The sequence below is a fragment of the Megascapheus bottae genome, chromosome 23 (assembly GCF_031878675.1).
Source record: "Megascapheus bottae isolate mThoBot1 chromosome 23, mThoBot2.hap1, whole genome shotgun sequence".
Taxonomy (NCBI): domain Eukaryota; kingdom Metazoa; phylum Chordata; class Mammalia; order Rodentia; family Geomyidae; genus Megascapheus; species Megascapheus bottae.
Genome location: NC_143531.1, coordinates 11862695 through 11883025, shown reverse-complemented (window position 1 = coordinate 11883025; position 20331 = coordinate 11862695). Strand labels below are relative to the sequence as shown.

The 20331-nt window shown below is 40.2% G+C and overlaps 1 protein-coding gene across 4 annotated transcripts in view; it reads left to right on the top strand.

Annotated features, from left to right (window-relative positions):
* The window catches only part of Npnt (nephronectin), a 59651-nt gene extending 46537 nt beyond the window's left edge, over nt 1-13114 (top strand). For all 4 annotated transcript variants that reach the window (XM_090356722.1, XM_090356723.1, XM_090356721.1 and 1 more), the window contains 4 exons: nt 2718-2804; nt 3252-3350; nt 9563-9819; nt 11578-13114. In XM_090356722.1, coding sequence (XP_090212848.1) covers nt 2718-2804; nt 3252-3350; nt 9563-9819; nt 11578-11673 — 539 coding nt within the window. In that variant the 3' untranslated portion in view covers nt 11674-13114. The remainder of the gene's footprint in view (nt 1-2717; nt 2805-3251; nt 3351-9562; nt 9820-11577) is intronic.
* The last annotated feature ends 7217 nt before the right edge of the window (nt 13115-20331 follow it).

Genomic DNA, 20331 nt, shown 5'->3' with positions numbered 1-20331 from the left:
GTGTAGCTGGGATTACAAGCTTGAGCCACCAGCATCCAGCTGTTCTTATTACGTTTTGAATCTCTAAAATTAGAATCTCTGAATCCGAAGAATGAACAATCCAACACAGAAATATCAAATATATTTCGGTATGTGTATTGTACATTTAAATGGACTAGTAGCCAAAAATATGAAGTAGAGGAGAATAGAGAAATTATGTAGCAGTGTCTATCTCAATGTATTTTCTTTTCCCTTCTCTTTCTGATACTAGGCATTGAATCTAGTGTCTCGTGCTTGCTAGATAAATGCCATGTAAGCCACACCCCTAAGTCCTTTGCTTCTTTATTTTATTTTTAGATATGATCTCACTAACTTTGCCTACCCTCTTCTCAAACTCCAACCCACCTGCCTCTACTTTCTGAGTAGCTGTGATTACAGGTTGTGAGATCACACTCAGCATCCTTGTTGTACTTCTTTTCTTCATTTTTTTTCTTTTTCTTTTTCTTTTTTTTTTGTGTGTCAATTGTGGGGCTTGAACTCCAGGCCTGGGCACTGTCCCTGAGCTCTTCAGCTCAAGGCTACTGCTGTACCACATTGAGGCACAGTGCCACTTCTGATTTTCTGTTGGTTAATTGGAGATGAGTCTCATGTAACAATTGTGCTGATAATATAGATGATTTATATGTTAATGGAGAGGAAAACAAAAACATGTTTTTTTTTAAGTTTCTGTACAGCATGAGAAATAATGCATACTTCCCTACAATTTCATAATACTCATGGTAAATTTAGACATATTCTCCTGGGCAGAGGCCCCAAGTTAGGGAAAAAGAGCTGTAATTGGGCATTGTGGAGGTTAGCCATTGCTGTGGTACCTTGGATACAAGAAGAGGTGGGTTCCTAGAGCTTGTCTGTCTTCTATCCTAGTGTCTCTCTCTGTCTCTTTTTTCTCCATCCTTTGTATTTGCGACTATATGTTGTAAAATGGGAAAGAGCTTCACCATTTTAACTTTCGAATTAAAAAAGAAATCTAGAAGTGGTAAGCTAAAAACACTGAGTGCAAATATGAGATTGTCAGCTTAAAAAATATTGCTAAACATAATAGGAACATTGAGAAAAGAACCCTTTGACTGATGGTGAGTTTCATGTTGTGCTACATCTTTTACTCCCTGCCTTATAAAAATAGAGCTAATTAATTTAAGATCTGGGCCGAAAAAGGGAGTGTTCTTTGCCCTCTGGCCAAAGAATGTCCCTCACTACCCCAACATTCTCACAAAGTCCCCTGCTCCTCAGCCACTTCTTCTTCAGGCTGTCTTTTGGCATTTTTTTTGTTTGTTTGTTCTCTTAGCCCTTTTCAAAATTTAGAATTGTGGTCTTGATTTTCTCCATAGTTCAAGTCTGCTTCTCCTAGTAGAGTTCACACTGCATAAGACCCATGACCTGTTGGTCTTGCTGACTCCACCAACCCCCGCCCCCAGGTACCCATTACAGGGATATATGACTAAATTAGCTAATTACTGTTAAGTGGATTCTTAAGCCCTGTCCCACTTGTGCATGATGACAAGGAACAGGGGTTTCTGACAGGATCTTTGCCTCCACTCTGTAAACACTTACTTAGTGCCCGTCACCAGGTCAAGCCCTGGAAATGCCTCATGAATAAGATGTGATCAACTCCTGCTAGAATTTCAGAGTCTATCAGCGGGACAGACACGTATGCATGGATAATACAGTTTTGTGAAATTGTGCAAGAGAGGTGTGTACACAGAGCTGTTGATGAACAAGGAGAAAGAATTTACTTCTTTCTAGGGCATGGAAGGGAACCAATGATATTTACACTAGGCCTTGAAAGAAAAGGGGGAATTGGGCAGATTAATTAGCAGGAGAGAGCACTGGGGTCAGAGACAGATAAAATGAATGGCATGTTTGGATAGCAGTGTGTGTTTTGGTGGGATGGGTTGTAAATCCTGCAGCAAGAAGTTTGTGTTTGATCTTAAAGGAGCCAGGGAACCTGCTTAAGAGATAAAGGCTATAATACACATGTATTAGTGCCCAACCAGTGGCAGAGTCCTTTGGGTTGAAGTAGATGCTGGACTAGAAAATCCAACCATTCTAATCTCATATTGTTACAGTATCTGACTTTGTTACCTGGTATGTATTATATATATATATATATATATTTGAAATAGGAGGGGGAAAATGAGGGGAGGGGTGAGGAGAGAGAAAGGGGGACAAAAACATGAAATGGGGTATCAATGTACGAGAAGTAATGCACCTTCTATCTGGCAAATATAACTGTAACCCCTTATACATTAAAATAAAATGGGAGGAAATATTTGAGAACTGAGTAATAAAGCACATTGAACATTTAAAAAAAAGAAAACCCAACCATTCAAAGCAATGCTAAGCATTTTCAGTTAACAAAAACCTTAATTTACATTTTCCATCGAGATGAATGAGAGAGAGAGAGAAATATAGTATATTGGGAGAAATCTTTTAAAATTTATTTTCAGATGACTTTATTTAAATTTTGTGTTGAGTCCTTAGAATATTTTATACATGATGTGTCCAAATTGTACCCAGGTGTTACAACATTAAATTGTTACAGAACAAACTGTCATATATCTTTATTTGTAATGTAATGTCTAGGTCTTCTCTCCTTCCTCCCCCCCCCCATAAACATAATGTTGAATTCTCCAGACCTGATTTTAAAAAGAAAAATTAAAAAAACCTCTCTTTTGTAGTTCCGCGACAGCCGTCGAATGATTTATTTGAAATATTTGAGATAGAAAGAGGAATCAGTGCAGATGATGAGGCAAAGGACGATCCAGGTAGGAACCGCTGTAACATTTTGCTCTTTCCATCCATTTCATGGAAATGACAGGCATTGCACCTTGTTCAGTCTATACTGCAAAATTATATTTTCCACAACTTGGTTAAAGTAAGCAAAAAAAAAACCCATTAGTCATCCTTTTTAAGATATAATAAAGTAGTATTTGAATGGTAAGAAGGAAATCATATTTTCTAAATGGCAGTGTCACAAGGCCGTGATCTGGCAACACTTGCGTGTTCTATTTTTGCAGCTGAGCCGGGCACACACAATTGTGCTGGGAAATGATTCATGTAATTTCCTTTTGATTTCCAGGGATCAAAAGGCTGCTGGGTTGTTAAGTGTGGACAGGAGAGAACATTTGGTATACAGATAGTCCTAGATCACAATCATTTGTTGTGATTTGTTAAGTGTATATCTATTCATCTGTTCTGGTTGTTTCCTGTAGGTATTCTGGTACACAGCTGTAATTTTGACCATGGACTTTGTGGATGGATCAGAGAAAAAGACAGTGACTTACACTGGGAACCAATCAGAGACCCAGCAGGTAAAACCATCTCATTGAACTCTGTTGAGTACACATTTCAAGTATATTGTACTATGCCTCTATGATTATTTAATAAAGGGGGTTTTGAAAAACATCATGCCCAGTATTTACAAACTATCTTTAAATTAGTGAACTAGATTGAGTAGCTAATCTCCCATAATTACATTATGGGAAGCAATAAATAATCTGAAGACTAAGCTAGTTGTCTCAAAAATCTTTGTAAAATAAACATTTAAGCCTATTCTAACATACAATTTTCAAGGCATTTGTAATATCTCATTCCCAGGAATAAACCGGATGTAACATTGTCATATATCAGCTCTGCTAATAGTCGCTGCTTTTTGGCTCATTTATGCCCTTTAACTTTTCTCTTAAAGATTTGATCTGTTGAAGACAGAGACAATGGAGACTTGTATAAAATTGTGATTATGTCTCAGGAAAAAGTACTCTCTGTGAGATGTTGGAGAAAACAGTTATAAATTGCCACCAACTTTATTCCATAACAGAAAGTTAGTCAGAAGGTAGATGTAGAAATAGATTCTTGGAAAATTAGTAGATACTTAAATTATGCAAGATGTTTTGTCTAGTTTCAGAAAGCAAAGTTACATATTGTTTCTTTCCTCCCCTCAGTAAATATTTTCTGAGTGAATAAACTTAACAGAAGAGTGAGGAGTTTAGTTTCTCTTTCCCTTTTTGTTTTCCTGACTCAAGATTCTAGGAAAAAAAGATAGAAACAAGAAGTGTATATTTCATTAATTTTAGAAGGCTAGTTCTTAAGTGCTATACCAGCTATTTAGATAGAGTATAAAATACATGGAGCTAGGCACTAGTGGCTTATGCCTGTAATCCTAGCTACTCAGGAAGCTGAGATCTAAGGATTGTGGTTTGAAGCCAGCCTAGGCAGGAAAGTCTCCAAGACTTTATCTCCAGTTAACTACCAGAAAACCAGTCATGATGCTGTGGCTCCAAGTGGTAGAGCACTAGCCTTGAAGAAAAGAGCTCAGGGGCAGTACCCTGAGTTCAAGCCCCACACCACCACCACCACCACCACCAACAACAACAACAACAAAGCCATGGAAATTAACTTCCCTGGAAGCTTATGATCTATTGAAGCAGCTATTCTCCAGACTTTAACAGGCATGCAGATAATTCTGGGGCTTTGAGAATGTAGATTTTGATGAATTTCTTATAGGCTTCTTAGGAAAGCCTAGGTACATCAGTACATACTGTGTAGCAAGGTCTTAAATAATTACTCCCATCTGTATTTATTAGACACCTTAAGACTGAACTTTGAATTATGATAGGAGGCATTTTAAGATGCAAATTTGAGGTAAACCTAAAAAGTGAATATTTAATACATTCTAATTAATGAGTTTTCAGGTATTACCTACCACCTCCTTTACAACACTGCTCTTTATTCTTGAGTTATTTTCACACACAAAGGTTAATTTTGACAATATTATTGTCACAGGTATCTGAAAATAAGAGAGAACCCAATATGTTAAATTCCTACTGCAGTTCCAGTGACTTTGTCATTTCATTCATTTTATTAGCTCCTCTTACCTACCGTGTGATACAGCCAGTATGGTCTTAATCTCACAAAGGAAATATTGATACCCAGAGAGATTATGTTAGTTTCATAAGGTCTCAGAACTAACACATGGTGGAATTCAGTGTTGCATCTTAGTCTTCCAAAAATATATCCAGGCCTCTTTTCATACTTCCCATGTGGTTTTCTGGGCAGCTCAGGCCCAAATATCTATATCATCGTGCAGATAGTCCCGTGTATGTGGTTCTATGCATGGTGTAATTAGAATAACAGCCCTAGTGATCTGAAGTCGTTCGCTGCAAGAAGGATCCTGGGTTGTCATGGGTGATAGGGCCTTGAATAATATTCGTGGTGGTAATGAATAACTCTCCTGAGTATAGTACCTTGGAGAAAGTAGTTTATGCAAAACTGAGAAGAATTCTTTGCAGTTCTAAGTAGATAGTCTATGTAGATGGTTTTTGTAAACTAGATTAGAGTGATTGTCTTAATATAAACACTGCATTTTAGAATGAATGTACTACTTCCAGTATCCTTTTTTTGTTTGTAAGTGTTTAAATTTGAGAAATAAATATCCTTCGCCCTCTGGTAGAAAAATGAGAATTGATTTGGAAATGAGAGGGGTTGACCAAAAGAAAAATCGTGTGAAAGGATCATGGCATGGTGTTAGTACAGTTGGAAGGAAGTAGCAGGTGCTTGGGTGATGGGACGACACCTGATGATGAGTTCTGGCTCTTGGAAGTTGCTTTTGCTTTTCTAGGGTTGGTCCAAGTTCTTACTGGATAAATTGGTTATTGAAATCAGATAGTGAAGATAAGCTGACCTCAGTGAGGCCCACTGAGAGCTAAAAAGGAAGTTTATTGTGTCTGCTGACATAATCACAATCCAAAAGATGAGATTAATAGGGTACTATAAAGAATAAAGTCTACTGAGGGGGACAGTGAGCTGTGGGAGGGAGAACTGGCTGAGCGCTAAGTGTGAAAAATGGTACTTTTCCAGAATGGAAATGGCTATATACTTAATCCACTTAGGGGGATTCTTTCTGATCTGGATTTAAAAAAATAGAATTCATTGGACATCACTCAGAAGAGAATGATATGAATAGAAAGATGCCTCAAAGTGAGAACAAATTTTTTAAAATCCGAATGTTTAGTCTAGAGAAGAAATAACAAAATTGAGCTGTTTTGCAAATAATTGAGCCATGGTTAGAGCTGTTCCCTGAGATCACAAGAAGATGAGAATTAGAGCCAGTGGGTAAAAACTGAAGAGATGGTTATTGATTAAAAATATAACAGGCTGATATGGTAGGTGCGTGCGGACTTTCTGTTGTAGGAAGCATTTGACTGTGTAGCTTATGGCAGGTGTAGGTAAAGGGTTTTCAACATCAAATGAGGGTTGGTTGATCAGAAAACTTACTTAAAATTTGTTTTCATTATCTTCAAGGAGTTTCTCCCCCTTTGACTTAACCATATGGTCTTAAGAATTAACAAGAAGACATATACTTTGAAACCAGAATGTCTGGGCTGAAACAACAGCCGCAGTTCATTAGCTTTGCGTCTAAGCAAGTGACTTGAGTTGGAACAATCAAAGGTACTTGCTAAACTGATGTATTTCAAAGAGTTTCCAGTCCCTTACTATCAGCCACGGGTGTTGAAGCACTTTCACCCAGTGTGGACAAATCACACTCATTAGTGCCACTCATGGCTGGCTGTCACATCCTAATTCATCGGAATGCCACCAGGAATCTAAGTAGCTGTTCAATGAGTCATAGAGAATGCTACAGTAAGTAATTCTGTGCTAATATATTGTTGCCTATCTGCCCAGTGTCTTCTGTAGAATAGATTCCTGGATGTAGAATTGCTGAGACCAAAGGAATTTTCACTTTGAATTTTGATAGGATTTTAGCAGCTCCTATCAACAAAATTTCAAAACCATCCCTACACAAATATAGAACTTACAGGTAAATGGGAAGCTAATAGGTGAAAAGACATCTAGTGTGAATTTTAATTTGTATGCCTTTTGCTATATGGCCATAGCTTCATATATTTAAAAGTCGTTTTTGAAATTTCCTTTTTTGTTTTTAGTATTGATTTTATAAAAGTCCTTCATGTAGAAAAACCAATTTTGATATATTGCAACTACTTTTTAAATTTTTTTGCTTGTCTAGTTGATAGTGTTTTTCACTTTTGAAAAGTGGAAATTTGCATGTTTAAATATACTCAAATACGAAATTGGCTAAATAATTGATGGCATTCTTAAAACTATGCAAAGCATAATTATTTCCTCACATAAAGAATTACTTGTCATATATTTAATGAAAAAACAAGCTAAAGAATTGTAAATGTAATATTTATTTTTAAAAAGTCACATTCAGCGAGGCATGGTGGCATAAATTTGTAATGCCAGCTATTCAGGCAGCAGAGATTGGAAACACTGAGGTTCAAGACAACGCTGGGCAGAAAGCAAGATCTCAGCCAGAAATAAGCCAAGTATGATAACGCATGAGATAGTGGGTAGGAAATGGCCAACCATGGGGGAAAACCAAGAACAAGTCTGCTAGAGTTCAAAACTGTGGAAATACCAACAAGTATAAAATTAAAGTGAAATTTTAATATATAACTTTTTGGTTAAGCATGTATAATTTACTTCAACTCCCCCCTCCTCCCCTTTTTTTTTGGTGAGACGAGGATTTGAACCCGGGGCCTTTACCACTCAAGCCACATCCCTATCCTTTTTGCTTTTATTTTTCAGATAAGATTTTATATTGGATCGTGATCCTTTTCTCACACCTCCTGGAAGCTGTACCTACTCCCCTAATTCTTTTGATGTCATGATTCTTTTAACTGTTTGAAAAATGAAGAAAAGTTGACATGTAAGACAGTATTTAGGAATCAGAAGTGAAATTTTAATATAATAGGTTATTTAGGATGCTTTCCTCTTTTAGGATGCTTTCCTTAGTGTGTTACACTTCCTTTGATAACCTAGAGAACAATTCTTCCTGGTGACAGAAAGAATCCCTGGTACATTTACAGCCCCAGTCATCCACCATTTAACTTTCAGAGTTTTACATACCTCTACCGGAGTATTACTGGAATCTTTCTTTGGATATGGTGGTTTATTAGATGGTTTTGTTTGCATGCAGTATCTCGCAAAATGATATTAGTATACATTCCACAGGGACTTAGGCTAATCTGTGCAGGTTCACTGCTAATCTTATATCTTTGTCTTAACCTGAGTCCTTTTGATGAGTGAAAAGCTGAGTTATAGGTAGACATTTAAAAGTCATATAAATATTTTGGCTTAAAGTAGTTTTGAATTCATGTATGGAGAAAGGAGTGGGGGGGTGGGAGGGAAAAAAAAGAAATGTGAATTTTAGTGGTATAAGTACAGGAGGCAAGGGCCTCTTTCTCAGTTTGAAGCCATGTTCTTGGAATAGCATTGCCTCCATCATGACCTTGAATCCCTACTATGTGCTAGGTCAGGTTGGTTCTATAAGGTTGCTCCCTACAGGGGTACGAGGTAATTCCCTGAAAGGGACTTGGGGTTCTGTAAAACACATGTGAACGAGAAGACATCCCAAATCTTACCAGGTGTTGTGTAAGTGAAGCATTAAGAAAGGAGATAAGAGTCGAGCACTGGTGGCTCATACCTGTAATCCTAGCTACTCAGGAGGCTGAGATAAGAGAGTCAAGGTTAGAAGCTAGCCTGGGCTAGAAGGTCCATAAGACTTTGATCTCCAATAAACTACTCAGAAAAAGCAGGGAGTAGGCTGTGGCTCGAGTGGTAAAGTATTAGCCTCGAGCACAAAGAGGCGCAGGGACAGAGCCCAGACCCTGGGTTCAAGGACTGAACTGACTTCCTCCCTCCCTCTCCTCTTCCTCTTCTTCCTCCTCCTCCTCTTCCTTCTTCACAACAGAGGGAAGGAAATACTTAGGCCCAAGAGGACACATCATCAGAAATGATCTGTATGAAGTGAAAGATTTTTAAGATCTTTGTATTCCCAAATACAGAGTAGGATCAGTGAATTAAACAGACTCGTCGACTTGTTTTAATCTAATCATTAACCTTGAAATTAAACAGATCCTGCCGGAGGATGCGGGGTGTCTCAGAGCACCTGTCATCTGAGTGGGGTTTGGCACACCCTTGTGAAAAGCACATCTCTATCTGGAGTTGGGTTTTGGTTTGGTTGAGCTGTAAGCAGAGAGAGGAGAGAATAAACAGGAATAATGCTCTTTAGGCCACAGTGTGGTCTACTGCCTAGAGGTTAGTTATTGGCCTAGAGAAAATTCTCTCCAGAGATTTGACACGATGGCTGCTGGACTGCGCAGGCAGCCTCTCGGGGGTGGGGGATCAGGAGGTGCTTGTGGACACCTGTGCATGCCCAATTGTAGTCTGTTGCTACACTCACAGGACAGTTTAGTCTTCCTTATTCCGCGCCTGTGGCATAACGTCTATTCTCCATGAACAAAAGTGTTTTCTGTCGGCACCACAGAATTGACACTGGCGTGCACACAGTCATGTATACTTCCTTACAAACTCTGTCGACGGCTTTACTAATGATTGTCACAGTGTGAAGATTGCTGTTTGTGCTAGAAAGGCATCTCGGTGCATGCCCGTGCACACGTGTGCACACGCACACACACACACCCTGCTTTTCCCATTCCAGGTGGACAATATCTGACAGTATCTGCAGCCAAAGCCCCAGGGGGAAAAGCTGCCCGCTTGGTGCTACCTCTGGGCCACCTCATGCACTCAGGGGACCTGTGCCTGTCGTTCAGGCACAAGGTGTCGGGGCTGCATTCCGGCACACTGCAGGTGTTTGTGAGAAAGCACGGTGCCCACGGGGCAGCCTTGTGGGGAAGAAACGGAGGCCATGGCTGGAGGCAGACTCACATCACCTTGCGAGGGGCTGACGTCAAGAGCGTAAGTAGTCCACGGAAGGAGGCAGCGCCTGGGAGGTTTTCCTTTCATAGGAGAGGCCTGGCGTGTGAGTTGGAGGAAGCCTTGCTCTGTGAAGTCAGGCAGAGTTTGTGGGGGTTTCTGGGCACGGTAACTTCATTCATTGCCTCACCCACCTTTATTACAATCTTTGACTCCCACTTCTCCCTTCTCTCTATTTGAAGGCCCATTGGAATAGATAAAAGATTTAGGAACAGAGGGTTTTAAAAAAAAAATAGACAGGAATTCCATTTCTGCATTGCCTGCATTTCTTTTTCTTTCTCTTCCTTTATCTTCCATCCTTTACTATCATAAATTATTTGTGGAGATGGCCATTTTTTTTTCTGGTTTTAAATGTTTCTATAAGTCTGTTTTCTCACCTTCCTTTGTGCTGTAGCTAAATAGCCTTGGGTGGGGGACCCAGTATGAGGCTAGGGAAAGCTTTGATTGAACATAAACAGTTTATTTTCAGTAATAAAAAGTGATCTGTAGCAAGAAAAGGACATAGGAGGTGGTGCCAAATAACGCATACATTTGGAAACATGTCATCTTTATAAAAAGTCAGTGATTCTACAACTTTTTCAATGAAGAAACATGTGTTTCTTGATATAATTCCTAGAAACTATTTGAGAAAGAGAAGACAGACTCCATTAGTACAGCTTTTAATAGGGCACCTGGGTTTTGTCCTACCCTTTCATTTAAAAAAAGTTTTTCTCTTACTATTTGTACTAATTGGAGGAATAAAAGAAGGAAAATAAGTTCATCTTGTTTTACAACGGCCCAGGGCTGTTCTACAGAAGATGCAGTACAAGAGTAGTGGAAGCACTTGGTTTTTGCGTAGGTTAAATGAGTGTGACTGAGTTGGTTATGTTTGTGGCAATAAAAGAATCTATAGTGGGCCGGGAGTTTTGCCTAGTGGCAAGAGTGCTTGCCTACCATGCATAAAGACCTAGGTTCGATTCCTGGGTATCACATATATACAAAAATGCCAGAAATGGTGCTGTGGCTCAAGTGGTAGGGTTCTAGCTTGACAAAGCCGAAGGACAGTGCCCAGGTCCTGAGTTCAATGTTCAGGGACTGGCAAAAAAAAGTAGAATCTATAGTGATCCAAAAAAGGAGGAAGGCATCTCTAACACTGGCTGCATGGCTATATCATTTCCATGTTTGGCTCTGTTTCCATACCCTTTCATTCTCTCATCACCTTCTTCCTTCTCTTTGGTAAAAGTGTCCACTTCATGGCCTCTTCTAATTCCTCCATAGTTTAGAATGACTTTTTTAGTGTCTTTTTTTTCATTTTTGAATAGTCTTACTATCTTTAAGTAGTTGTACAAAGTTGCCATTTGTCCAAGCAGTTTATGAACATAGTACATCTTAAGGAATGTCATTCCTTTCAACATTCCCACCCACTCCTCCAGCCTATTTCCTTCCTTTACCTCTCTTAACTTTAGGTGGTGAATTAATTGTTTGACAACTTAACAAAGAAGTTAATGTGCACGGTGTAGAATGGCTTTTGAAAGGCTAACTCATAATGAGTATTGTGGTTGATGAACAATTTGGTGCTGATACTTTCAGTCTCTGTGGGAAGACAAGTCCCTGCTGACCCTGGCAGCCATGCTCTGATCACTTCTTCTATCCATAAGTTTAATATTTAGCTTTGGGGAAGGGCTGCCTTTTCCTTTGTTAATAAGCAGGCATTGGGAAGGGGTAGAGGAGGCTTGACTGGTGTATGCGTTCTCTCCCTAGGTCATCTTCAAAGGTGAAAAAAGGCGTGGTCACACGGGGGAGATTGGATTGGATGATGTGAGCTTGAAAAAAGGCCACTGCTCAGAAGAACGCTAAACAACTCCAGAACTAGCCATGAACTCTATGTTGTTCCCTCTTCTTTTTCCAATGCTCACCTTCTCCTGTCTCTTCCCCCTTGTCAGGCCCAGGGGAAGGGTGGGTCAGTGGGTCATGAGGAAGGCTGGATGGTTATCCCTATCATCTCCTTGCCCTGCTTTTGTGCAATCCCAGTGAAAATGACCTTCTCGTCCTTCAGATCCAGGTACATCTGTAACCACGTCCCAGCCATTTGGGGTGTTGTCTTTGGGGTTGTGTTTCCTTTGGGAAGGCCTTTGAGGTACATGATGACCTATATGGCCCTTCATCCTGGTTTGCTCTTTGTAGCAAATTATGAGAGAAGTGTTCCAAAGAAATTTGTGCAAATAGCTATTGTTATCTGTCCAGTGTTGTACCAAGAGTGGTATTGACTTTAAGATAGGATGTACACAGTGTCCTTGTGAGATTGATCTATGCTCCCCAGGCCTGGCCTGACTCTGACTCTTACTGCCATTTCACTTCATAAAGGAAGGGTGTGTAGAACATATCAAAGTGCATTTACTCTTGTTACCTGTTTTTTTTCAAAGACAAATTATGTAGAAGGGGCATGGAATCCCTTGTTAGTATTACAGTGTTTTGTGTACGTGTGCTATTAATACTAATTATTTACATGTTCCTAATATTTACAGACTCTAGTTGCAAGGTAAAAGGCAGCTTGTGATTGCTTGAGTTAAAAATTATATGGTGAACTCTCATCCCGTTCTACAACTTCATATTGACAGCTGGAGAGAACCAGCAGAGGTGTCAAGTTGTAGCTTTGGAATGATGAATTTTGTTTAATTGGCCTTGAGCGTGAACTCTACCCAAGAAAGTAACTTATTTAGGGAGATAAGAAACTGTAGTTAATATAGAAACCTTTCACTATTTCATGTTATTCTTCCTCACCGACAGCTTGTAACCTCTCAACATTAGCTCTCCATCTGGTACTGTGTAAGCAGCTGTAAATGTTGTGGTTGTTTCAGAAGAACTATCCAAGCTATGGAGGCCAGGTGAGAGAAAGTATAGCTAGAGTTCCACTGGAACAATTGGCATATTAAATTTTAAATTGCTGTAAGTTTCAGCCAGTGAAGCTCCTAACCTAAACAGTGTCTGGTTAGAAGAGATATCAGAGGCACTGGATGTATTAGGTGAGATTCCCACACTCAGCTTCTATCTGTGCACCCAACTCTCTGTTCTCCTTGCACATTTTGCTTTTCTGTTAAAAAAAGGGGGGGGAGCTACTCCTTAGGCTTTTCTTCACTGCTGATTAAGTAATCCAAATCATTTTCTGCTGTTTTTGCCAGGAATGAAAAAGCTGATTAAAGGGTTGGAAAAAAAAATCTATGATGAAAAATTAAAGGAACTGGGATTATTCAGCCTGGAGAAAAGAAGACTGAGGGGCAGAGCACTGATGGTTTTCGAGGATATGATGAAGGGTTGGCCCAGGGGTGATGATGAATGTCTGTTCTCCAGGTGTACTGAGAACAGAACAAGAGGAAACAGGCCTAGACTAGAGGGTGAGGAAGCGTTTCCTGCTGTTGACAGTTGTTAAATGAAAATTCTTTCCTAAAAGAAGAAAAGTGAAGCTCCATCTTTCCCTCTAGAAACTTACTTATTTGGTTTAAGTGTGCTTACCTCGAGGTAAAGTAAAGGTTGCAGAACCCCCGAATGATGAGTGTGTAATGAAAGTCTTCGGAGCTAAGTCATTTGGATAGGCTCTAAATTGGGCAATTTGCCCTTTGACCTCCTAGTCAAAAAGCAAAAAGGGAAGATGTTGACTGGCTAAAATGGCTCTTCCTTTATAGCAAACCTAGCAGTATTAACAGGCAAAGCACATAGTAAAAAATAAATAATTTTTAAGACTCAGTCAACCCCCACGCTATTTATTTCCAGAGGTGGTGGTGGACAGATATTTGAGGATCTTAATAATATCCTGAGTTAAGGAGGTGTTAAAAATATCTTCTTTCCAGCTTTAGTAAATATGATGTTTTAGATATCCATCTCCAAGTCTATCTACCAAGGAACACAGATGAGAGAAAATGTTTTGTCCAGTGCATTCTCTCTGCTTTGTGTTAGCTTGACTACTGCTAAGCATCTGTCATTCCCATTAGCCCTGGACCATCACTTCACTTCATCACATCAGTCCTTCTTAACTAGAATCTCCTCAAGTCCACGCAGAAATGAGGCCTGGAGAAGGCCGGCATTTTGCTTGGTGGAGGCAAGGCTGGAGGAGGAATAGAAATCATTGAGCCTTTGAATAGTGGCCAGCAAATATGGTCTTAGATCCGTGTTTAATGACCCATTTCCTTTTTGGTTATACAACTACACAGCTGAAGATGGAGGAGGAAAAGAATAAAAAAGGTCCCTTGTAAGGTGCCAGTCATACATTGCACTACATTGAGGGAAGAAGTTATCCAAAGTACTGTATAACACCATACTTATTATTTAATGTTTTCTAAAGTGAAAGATGTTAGTGGTTTTCCAAATGGCCAAAATAAAAACAACTCTTTGTAAATAAAGACTCTGTTAATAAAACATTTGTCTACTGTGTTTATGTGCATGTGACAGGAAGAGAGATTGAGAGCTCAGAGATGTATCATTACAAAATGAGGTGCTTTCATACACACACACACACACACACACACACACTCACACAAGTCCAATCCACTTTATCTTTTAGCACATTATGTTTTATAATTCTATTATAAACACATTTGCTTCAAGTTCTTTTATGGAAAGGCAGGATAATTCACAAGTAAAATACACAAATCTATATTCATTACAGATGAAAAGTCTTTCACTAATGATTGTGTTCCGTTATAACATTGTATTTACACTTCAGTATGAGTTTCTAAAGGGTATGATGACAAGGAACAGGACTGATCGTGGAACACAAAGGCACAGTTGCTAAGGGTTCTGACTGCTGTTATCAAAGCCAGTTACAAGAGGTTTCAAATACAGCTAAAAACTCCAAAATGTTTTCAGCCTTGGAAGCAGTGAGTTGGAGACCTCTTAGTGAAAAAGACTGACCAAAAAATACTTAACCTACAGGTTATTTTTAAGGCTGAAGAATACTGGCAGCAACCTATTGGGAGATTGAGAGAATGCTGAATACGGCAAATAGGTAACATTTGGAGAGTGTGGGTGAAGGATCTGAGATTTTTGTGGTACAATGGCAGCCACTTCTCTAAAAAAAAACAACACTTTTACCTCTGAGTCCAAGTAGATTAGATCTATTTTTCCATCATATTCTGTTTTAAAGTCTTCTGTGAAACTCAGAAGTTGACAAGACTGTACCCATGTGTATTATGTGAGACTAGATGAGAGAGATGAACGACTTGTGGTTTTGTCTTCCTTTTGCAGTGGAGCTTTGTCATTTATGTTAATACGATTCCTTAGAGTCAATAATTCATAGTCAAAGGACATTTCTAGGCCTGCCATGGAGGCTCACACATGTACTATAAGCCAGGCTACTCCAGAGTTAAAGATTAGGAGGTTTGTGGTTCAATACCAGCCCAGGCAAAAAGTGAGATAGGCCCATCCTGACAAGTGGAGTGTGGTGATGGCTAGCGACGGCTAGCCTCAGGTGAAAATGGATTAGGGTTATGGCACAAATGGCAGTGTTTGGTCTAGCCAGGCTGAGGGTCTGAGTTCAAATACAGGAGCGCGAGAAAGGCTAATTCTGAGTTTCTTTCTTTTTTTTAAATTGTCTAACCCCAGGCAGAACAGTCTTTTACAAGCAAGCCTGTGGATTTCAGCAAATCTGGCTTTCATTGTGGTGATTCAAACCTGGGCCTCCAAGGTGGAATCCTTCAGTCCTGGAGCCAGTGAGCTCGTCTGGCACCACGACAGGGCATTGTAGAAACCACTCCTCCTACTTTCCTCATATTTCAGAGAGAGGGAGTGTGTGTTTCTTATAAGGCATTTGCCTAAATAATGGGATGGGAAAATAGCTAGAAAGAACAGTGAAACAAGCAAGGAAATTCAATTTCTATAATAGCATTTCAGTCAAAAATGAGTGATGGCTGCACTTGGGCCCAACCCACTTGTAAAGAGCCATTGTGTCAAACTGGCCTTGGTCCTCCAAACTTGTCCTGTGTGGACCAGAAGGAAAGCAGAAGCTAGCAACTGGAGATCATGTCATAATTTGCAAATTATTTTCGTGTAATAATACTTCATTTGGTGAAAATAACTCCCTTCCCCCTCCCAGTTTGGCAGGAGGTAGCCACATGTTCTTTATTTCCTAGATAAGAAACTTGAGGGACACTGAGTTAACTGCATTGCAAAGGTCAGTTGGATAGTGGAAGGTAGTGTTGAGGTTTGAATTTCAATCTGAATTTCCATCTCTTTCCTAGGGCAGAGCCATTGTGACAGGGCCAGAGAGCCTGGCAAGCTAGGTGGCAATGCTGGAAGCATGAAGAGATTTATGAGGTCTTAACTTTTGCTTGGTACTCGGGAAACGCACTGAACATCTTTGCAACTGCAAAGAGAGCGAGCGCTTGTTGGAGAAAATGCAGAAAGGAAGAGGAAAAACTCAAGACCTCAGCAAGAAAATGGTCATTGACACTTAGTTTAGACCTCCGCAGACATTTTTGTTTTGATTGGCTATATCTAAACCTATAGATAAAGGTTTACTTACAGCTAGCAACACTTCATGAAAAGCTCTCCCTGAAGCTTTTTGACTTCCTTTTAATGGCTGCATAGTGTTCTATGGAATGGATACAGCACACCCATTAAGTGACTTCTCTGGAAAATGTTTTTATTTTTTGTGTGTGTGTGTCAGGGGGCTTGAACGCGGCCTGGCGCTGTCCCTGAGCTCTTTAGCTCAAGGCTACTGCCTTACCCTTGAGCCAAGCCACATTTCTCATTTTCTAGAGGTTAATTGGAGATAAGAATCTCAGGTCCTTTTATGCTTTGAACCTTGATCCTCAGATCTCAGTCTCCTGAGTAGCTAAGATTACAGGCGTGAGCCACCGTGCCCAGCTTCTCTGGAACTTTGCACTGACTGTAGACACACCCTTTTGAGATTCCAGAAACCCAGCTAAGCTGCAGGAAATGGCTCACTGCCTTTGTGTAATTGCTGGCCTATTTCTTTTTTGTTCTCACTTGCTTCAGGAAGCACAGAGGCCTCCTCTCGAGGTCTGGGATGTAGTTCAGTAGGTGACAGCGTGCGGCTGGCACAGTTGAGGCTGGGAGTATGAGCACTTTTCAGTGGGAATGGGCAACTGTGGCCAGGCCTGGCCTGTGGTTGACTCAAAATGAGGGTTGTCCATCTAAAATGGGGCATGGGCACTTGATTAGCCTTGAAGAATAGAAACCATAAAGAAATTAGCTAGTAGGAATCTTGCTTTTTTGATCCAAGACATTTCGTTTAATAAATAAATAAATAAACAAACAAACAAAACTACCCAAAAGAATGATCCATTCAGTCTGCCATGGAAAGGGAATTACTAAAGGCAAATATGGACGATTTGGGTCTGCCTGGGCTGTACTTAAGCTCCTTCTGTTATTCTATTAAGGTGTTTTTTTTTTTTTTTGATAATTAAAACTTTAGAACTTTAGAAGAAACTTCAGATATCTTTGTGGCTAACTTGGCTTCATTTTCAGAAGCTTAGCAAAGAACACAGAATGTTGGAGCCCAACTAGGTCAATTTGTGGTCTTAGAACAGTGCCAAACTATCACACTCCTTGAAAAATAAGCTGAAATTGCATCTCCAAATGACTTGGTGTCATTTTTTTTTTAATGCAAGTACTAGGGCTTGAACTCAGGGTTTGCTTGCTGATCCTTAATTTTTTTCCTCAAGGCTGGTGCTTTAACACTTGAGCCACAGCTCCATTTCTGGCTTTAGATGGCTTTGAGCCTGGATCCTCAAATCTCAGACTGACAAGTAGGTAGAATCACAGGCAAGAGGTATAGGCACTGGGCTTGATTGGGAGTCTTTGCTAATTGCATTTGTTTGAAGACAGCATTGATTCCAGCTAATACTTAAGATTGTCAGCAAAAATTGTGTGGCTTAGGATTAACTACTGAGCAAATTCTTTACAAACATTATCACCAGTTTTGGGGATTTCAGGTAGTATTTCAAAGCAAATCAGCAAAAAGAAAACACCTCCGCTTAGTTGGCTTAGAAATGTGTCAGCGGTTAGTCTGGAGAATGTGCATTTGACCCGAGAAGGGACGTGCTTTGAATGGCTTGGGAGGGACTGGCCCACTCCTGTGAGATTCTTCTAGTGACCTTTCCTCGACATGGACTAGATGCTTTTATACAAGTCCAAAGTACAGTTCCCCAATTGGAAATCAAGTACAATAAAGTTTTATGAAATAACTACATTCAAGGTAAAAGTTTGGCTAACATTTTCTCCCACAGAGAAGTGAGACTAAAGTTTTGGCATCTGTGTGTCTCTGTATCTCTCTCTATATATAGGTATACAAGCCTAGCTCCAGAGAACTTCTTCTGTCTACACTATTCACCTGGAAAAGGCATGCTCTACAGAGGTAGAAAACAATATAGACTAAGGAAAATTAGCTTCAAATATTAATTTCTTCAGTCCCTGTCACATCAATTGCTGACAATGAAAAAAATAATGGCCTTTGAGTCTTGGTTTTAAAGAAGTCTGTTATCTGTGTTAAAGAATGAAAAATCTGGGGCCGAGAGTTTGGCCTAGTGGTTAAAGTGCTTGCCTAGCATGCATGAAGACCCGGGTTCGATTCCTTGGTACCACATACATAGAAAAAGGCCAGAAGTGGTGCTGAGGCTCAAGAGGTAGAGCTCTAGCCTTGAAAAAGTCCAAGGACAGTGCTCAGGTCCTGAGCTCAAGCCCAGGACTGGCAAAAAAAAAAAAAAAAAGAATGAAAAATCTGGGCACTCACAGCTCATGCCTGTAATTATAGTTATAAAGGGGGCTGAGATCTGAGGATCCATGCTCAAAGCTAGCCCAAACGGGAAAGTCTGTGAAACTCCAATTATCTCCAATTAACCACCAAAAGCCAGAAGCGGAACTGTGGCTCAAGTGGTAGAGCGCCAGTCTTGAGGAAAATCGGGGGATAATGGTTAGGCCCTGAGTTCAAGCCCTAAGACTGGAAAAAAAAAAGAAAATCTTGTATGACACAATGCACCAAGTAAAAATGTCTGATTTGTAACACCCAGTAACACAGACACCCCCTCAAATAAACTTAAATGTAATTTCTAACTCTAGACTCAAAATAGGACTCAAGAACCTTGAGTTTTTCCTCTGTCCCCTCCAGGATCACAAGAAACTTCTGATTTCAAAGGGGAAGTGAAAGTCCTCAGAGGAAAACCTCACCAAACTTTGTTTCCTCTTTGATAGGATAGCTCTTGCCCTACATGCAAAAGAAAACATCTCATTTATAAACTCATCAAAGAACGAAGTTACCATCCATTTCTCTGAAAGTGGGTCACACTTGTACTCAGACTCCCAAGTTGTTTTTTTTTATATAAAAAATGTTAAGTCTCTAGCTATTTTTAAAAATAGCATTAATGAGGGGAATTCTGTCAAGTGTTCACTGCTATTCTTAACAACTCTGTATCTTGTCAAGCTGATTCTGACTTGACTGATCCAAGAAGATGAGCCAGCTGTCCTAAACAAGTCCTTTTTTTACTTCAATGTTTCTGTGGTCTCATTCAAACCTCACTCCCAGAGGATAAAGGGACCCTGTGAAGAACTTGCTCGGATCCCACCCTCCCGTTCATCTACTACAGAAAACCTGGTGATTTCCTTGGGCATGAAGGAGATTCTTTCATTTGAGGGAGTGGTTGGCAACTCTTGATATGAGATCACTGTCCATTCTGTCCCTAGTCTAAGATTTCCCTTTGACCTGGCAAGGTCCCTTCCCACCATTTCAGAGGAGATGAAAAAATAGAAAATGGGTTGGTTATTTTAGTCCGGTTTTAAAATGAGCTAACTGAATAATGAAGATGTGATCTTAGTTTATATCCCATCAGGCTTTTAACTTGCTTCTTCCATAAACAGTATCAGTGATCCCTCCACCCCAGGAGAGGAGACTGCAAATGTTGTATCCAGTCCTGGTCTTGGGCTGGGATTCTTTGTTGGAAGGGGGCAAACACTACTCTCCTTTGTACCTCTCTGTCTCCCCCCATGTGGGCTATCAAGATGCGGGCCAAAGACATTGTCTTGGTGAGAGAGAGAAAAGTAAAGTCCTGCCGTTATCTAGCTGCTCTGGGCTGTAGGCATATGTGCCCCATTTCAGATTGATAACCCTCATTTTGAGTCAACCATAGGTCTGGCCACAGTTGCCCATTCCCAAGCTGCATATGCCCCGAGCCATTCCCACCGAAAAGTACTCATACTCCCAGCCCCAACTGTGTCAGCCGCACTCTGTCATCTTAGTCCTGGTGCCCATTCCTGGTCACATGCTATCTCGAGTGTCCACCCAGCTGTCCTTTCTTTTTTGTCTTCCCAAATAGTAGACCTCTTTAAGTAGGCCAAGAGCATGGCCTAGTGGTTAAAGTGTTTGCCTAGCATGCATGAAGCCCTGGGTTCGATTCTTTGGTACCACATACACAGAAAAAGCCAGAAGTGGTGCTGTGGCTCAATTGGTAGAGCTCTAGCCAAGGACAGTGCCCAGGTCCTGAGTTCAGGCCCCCAGGACTGGCCAAA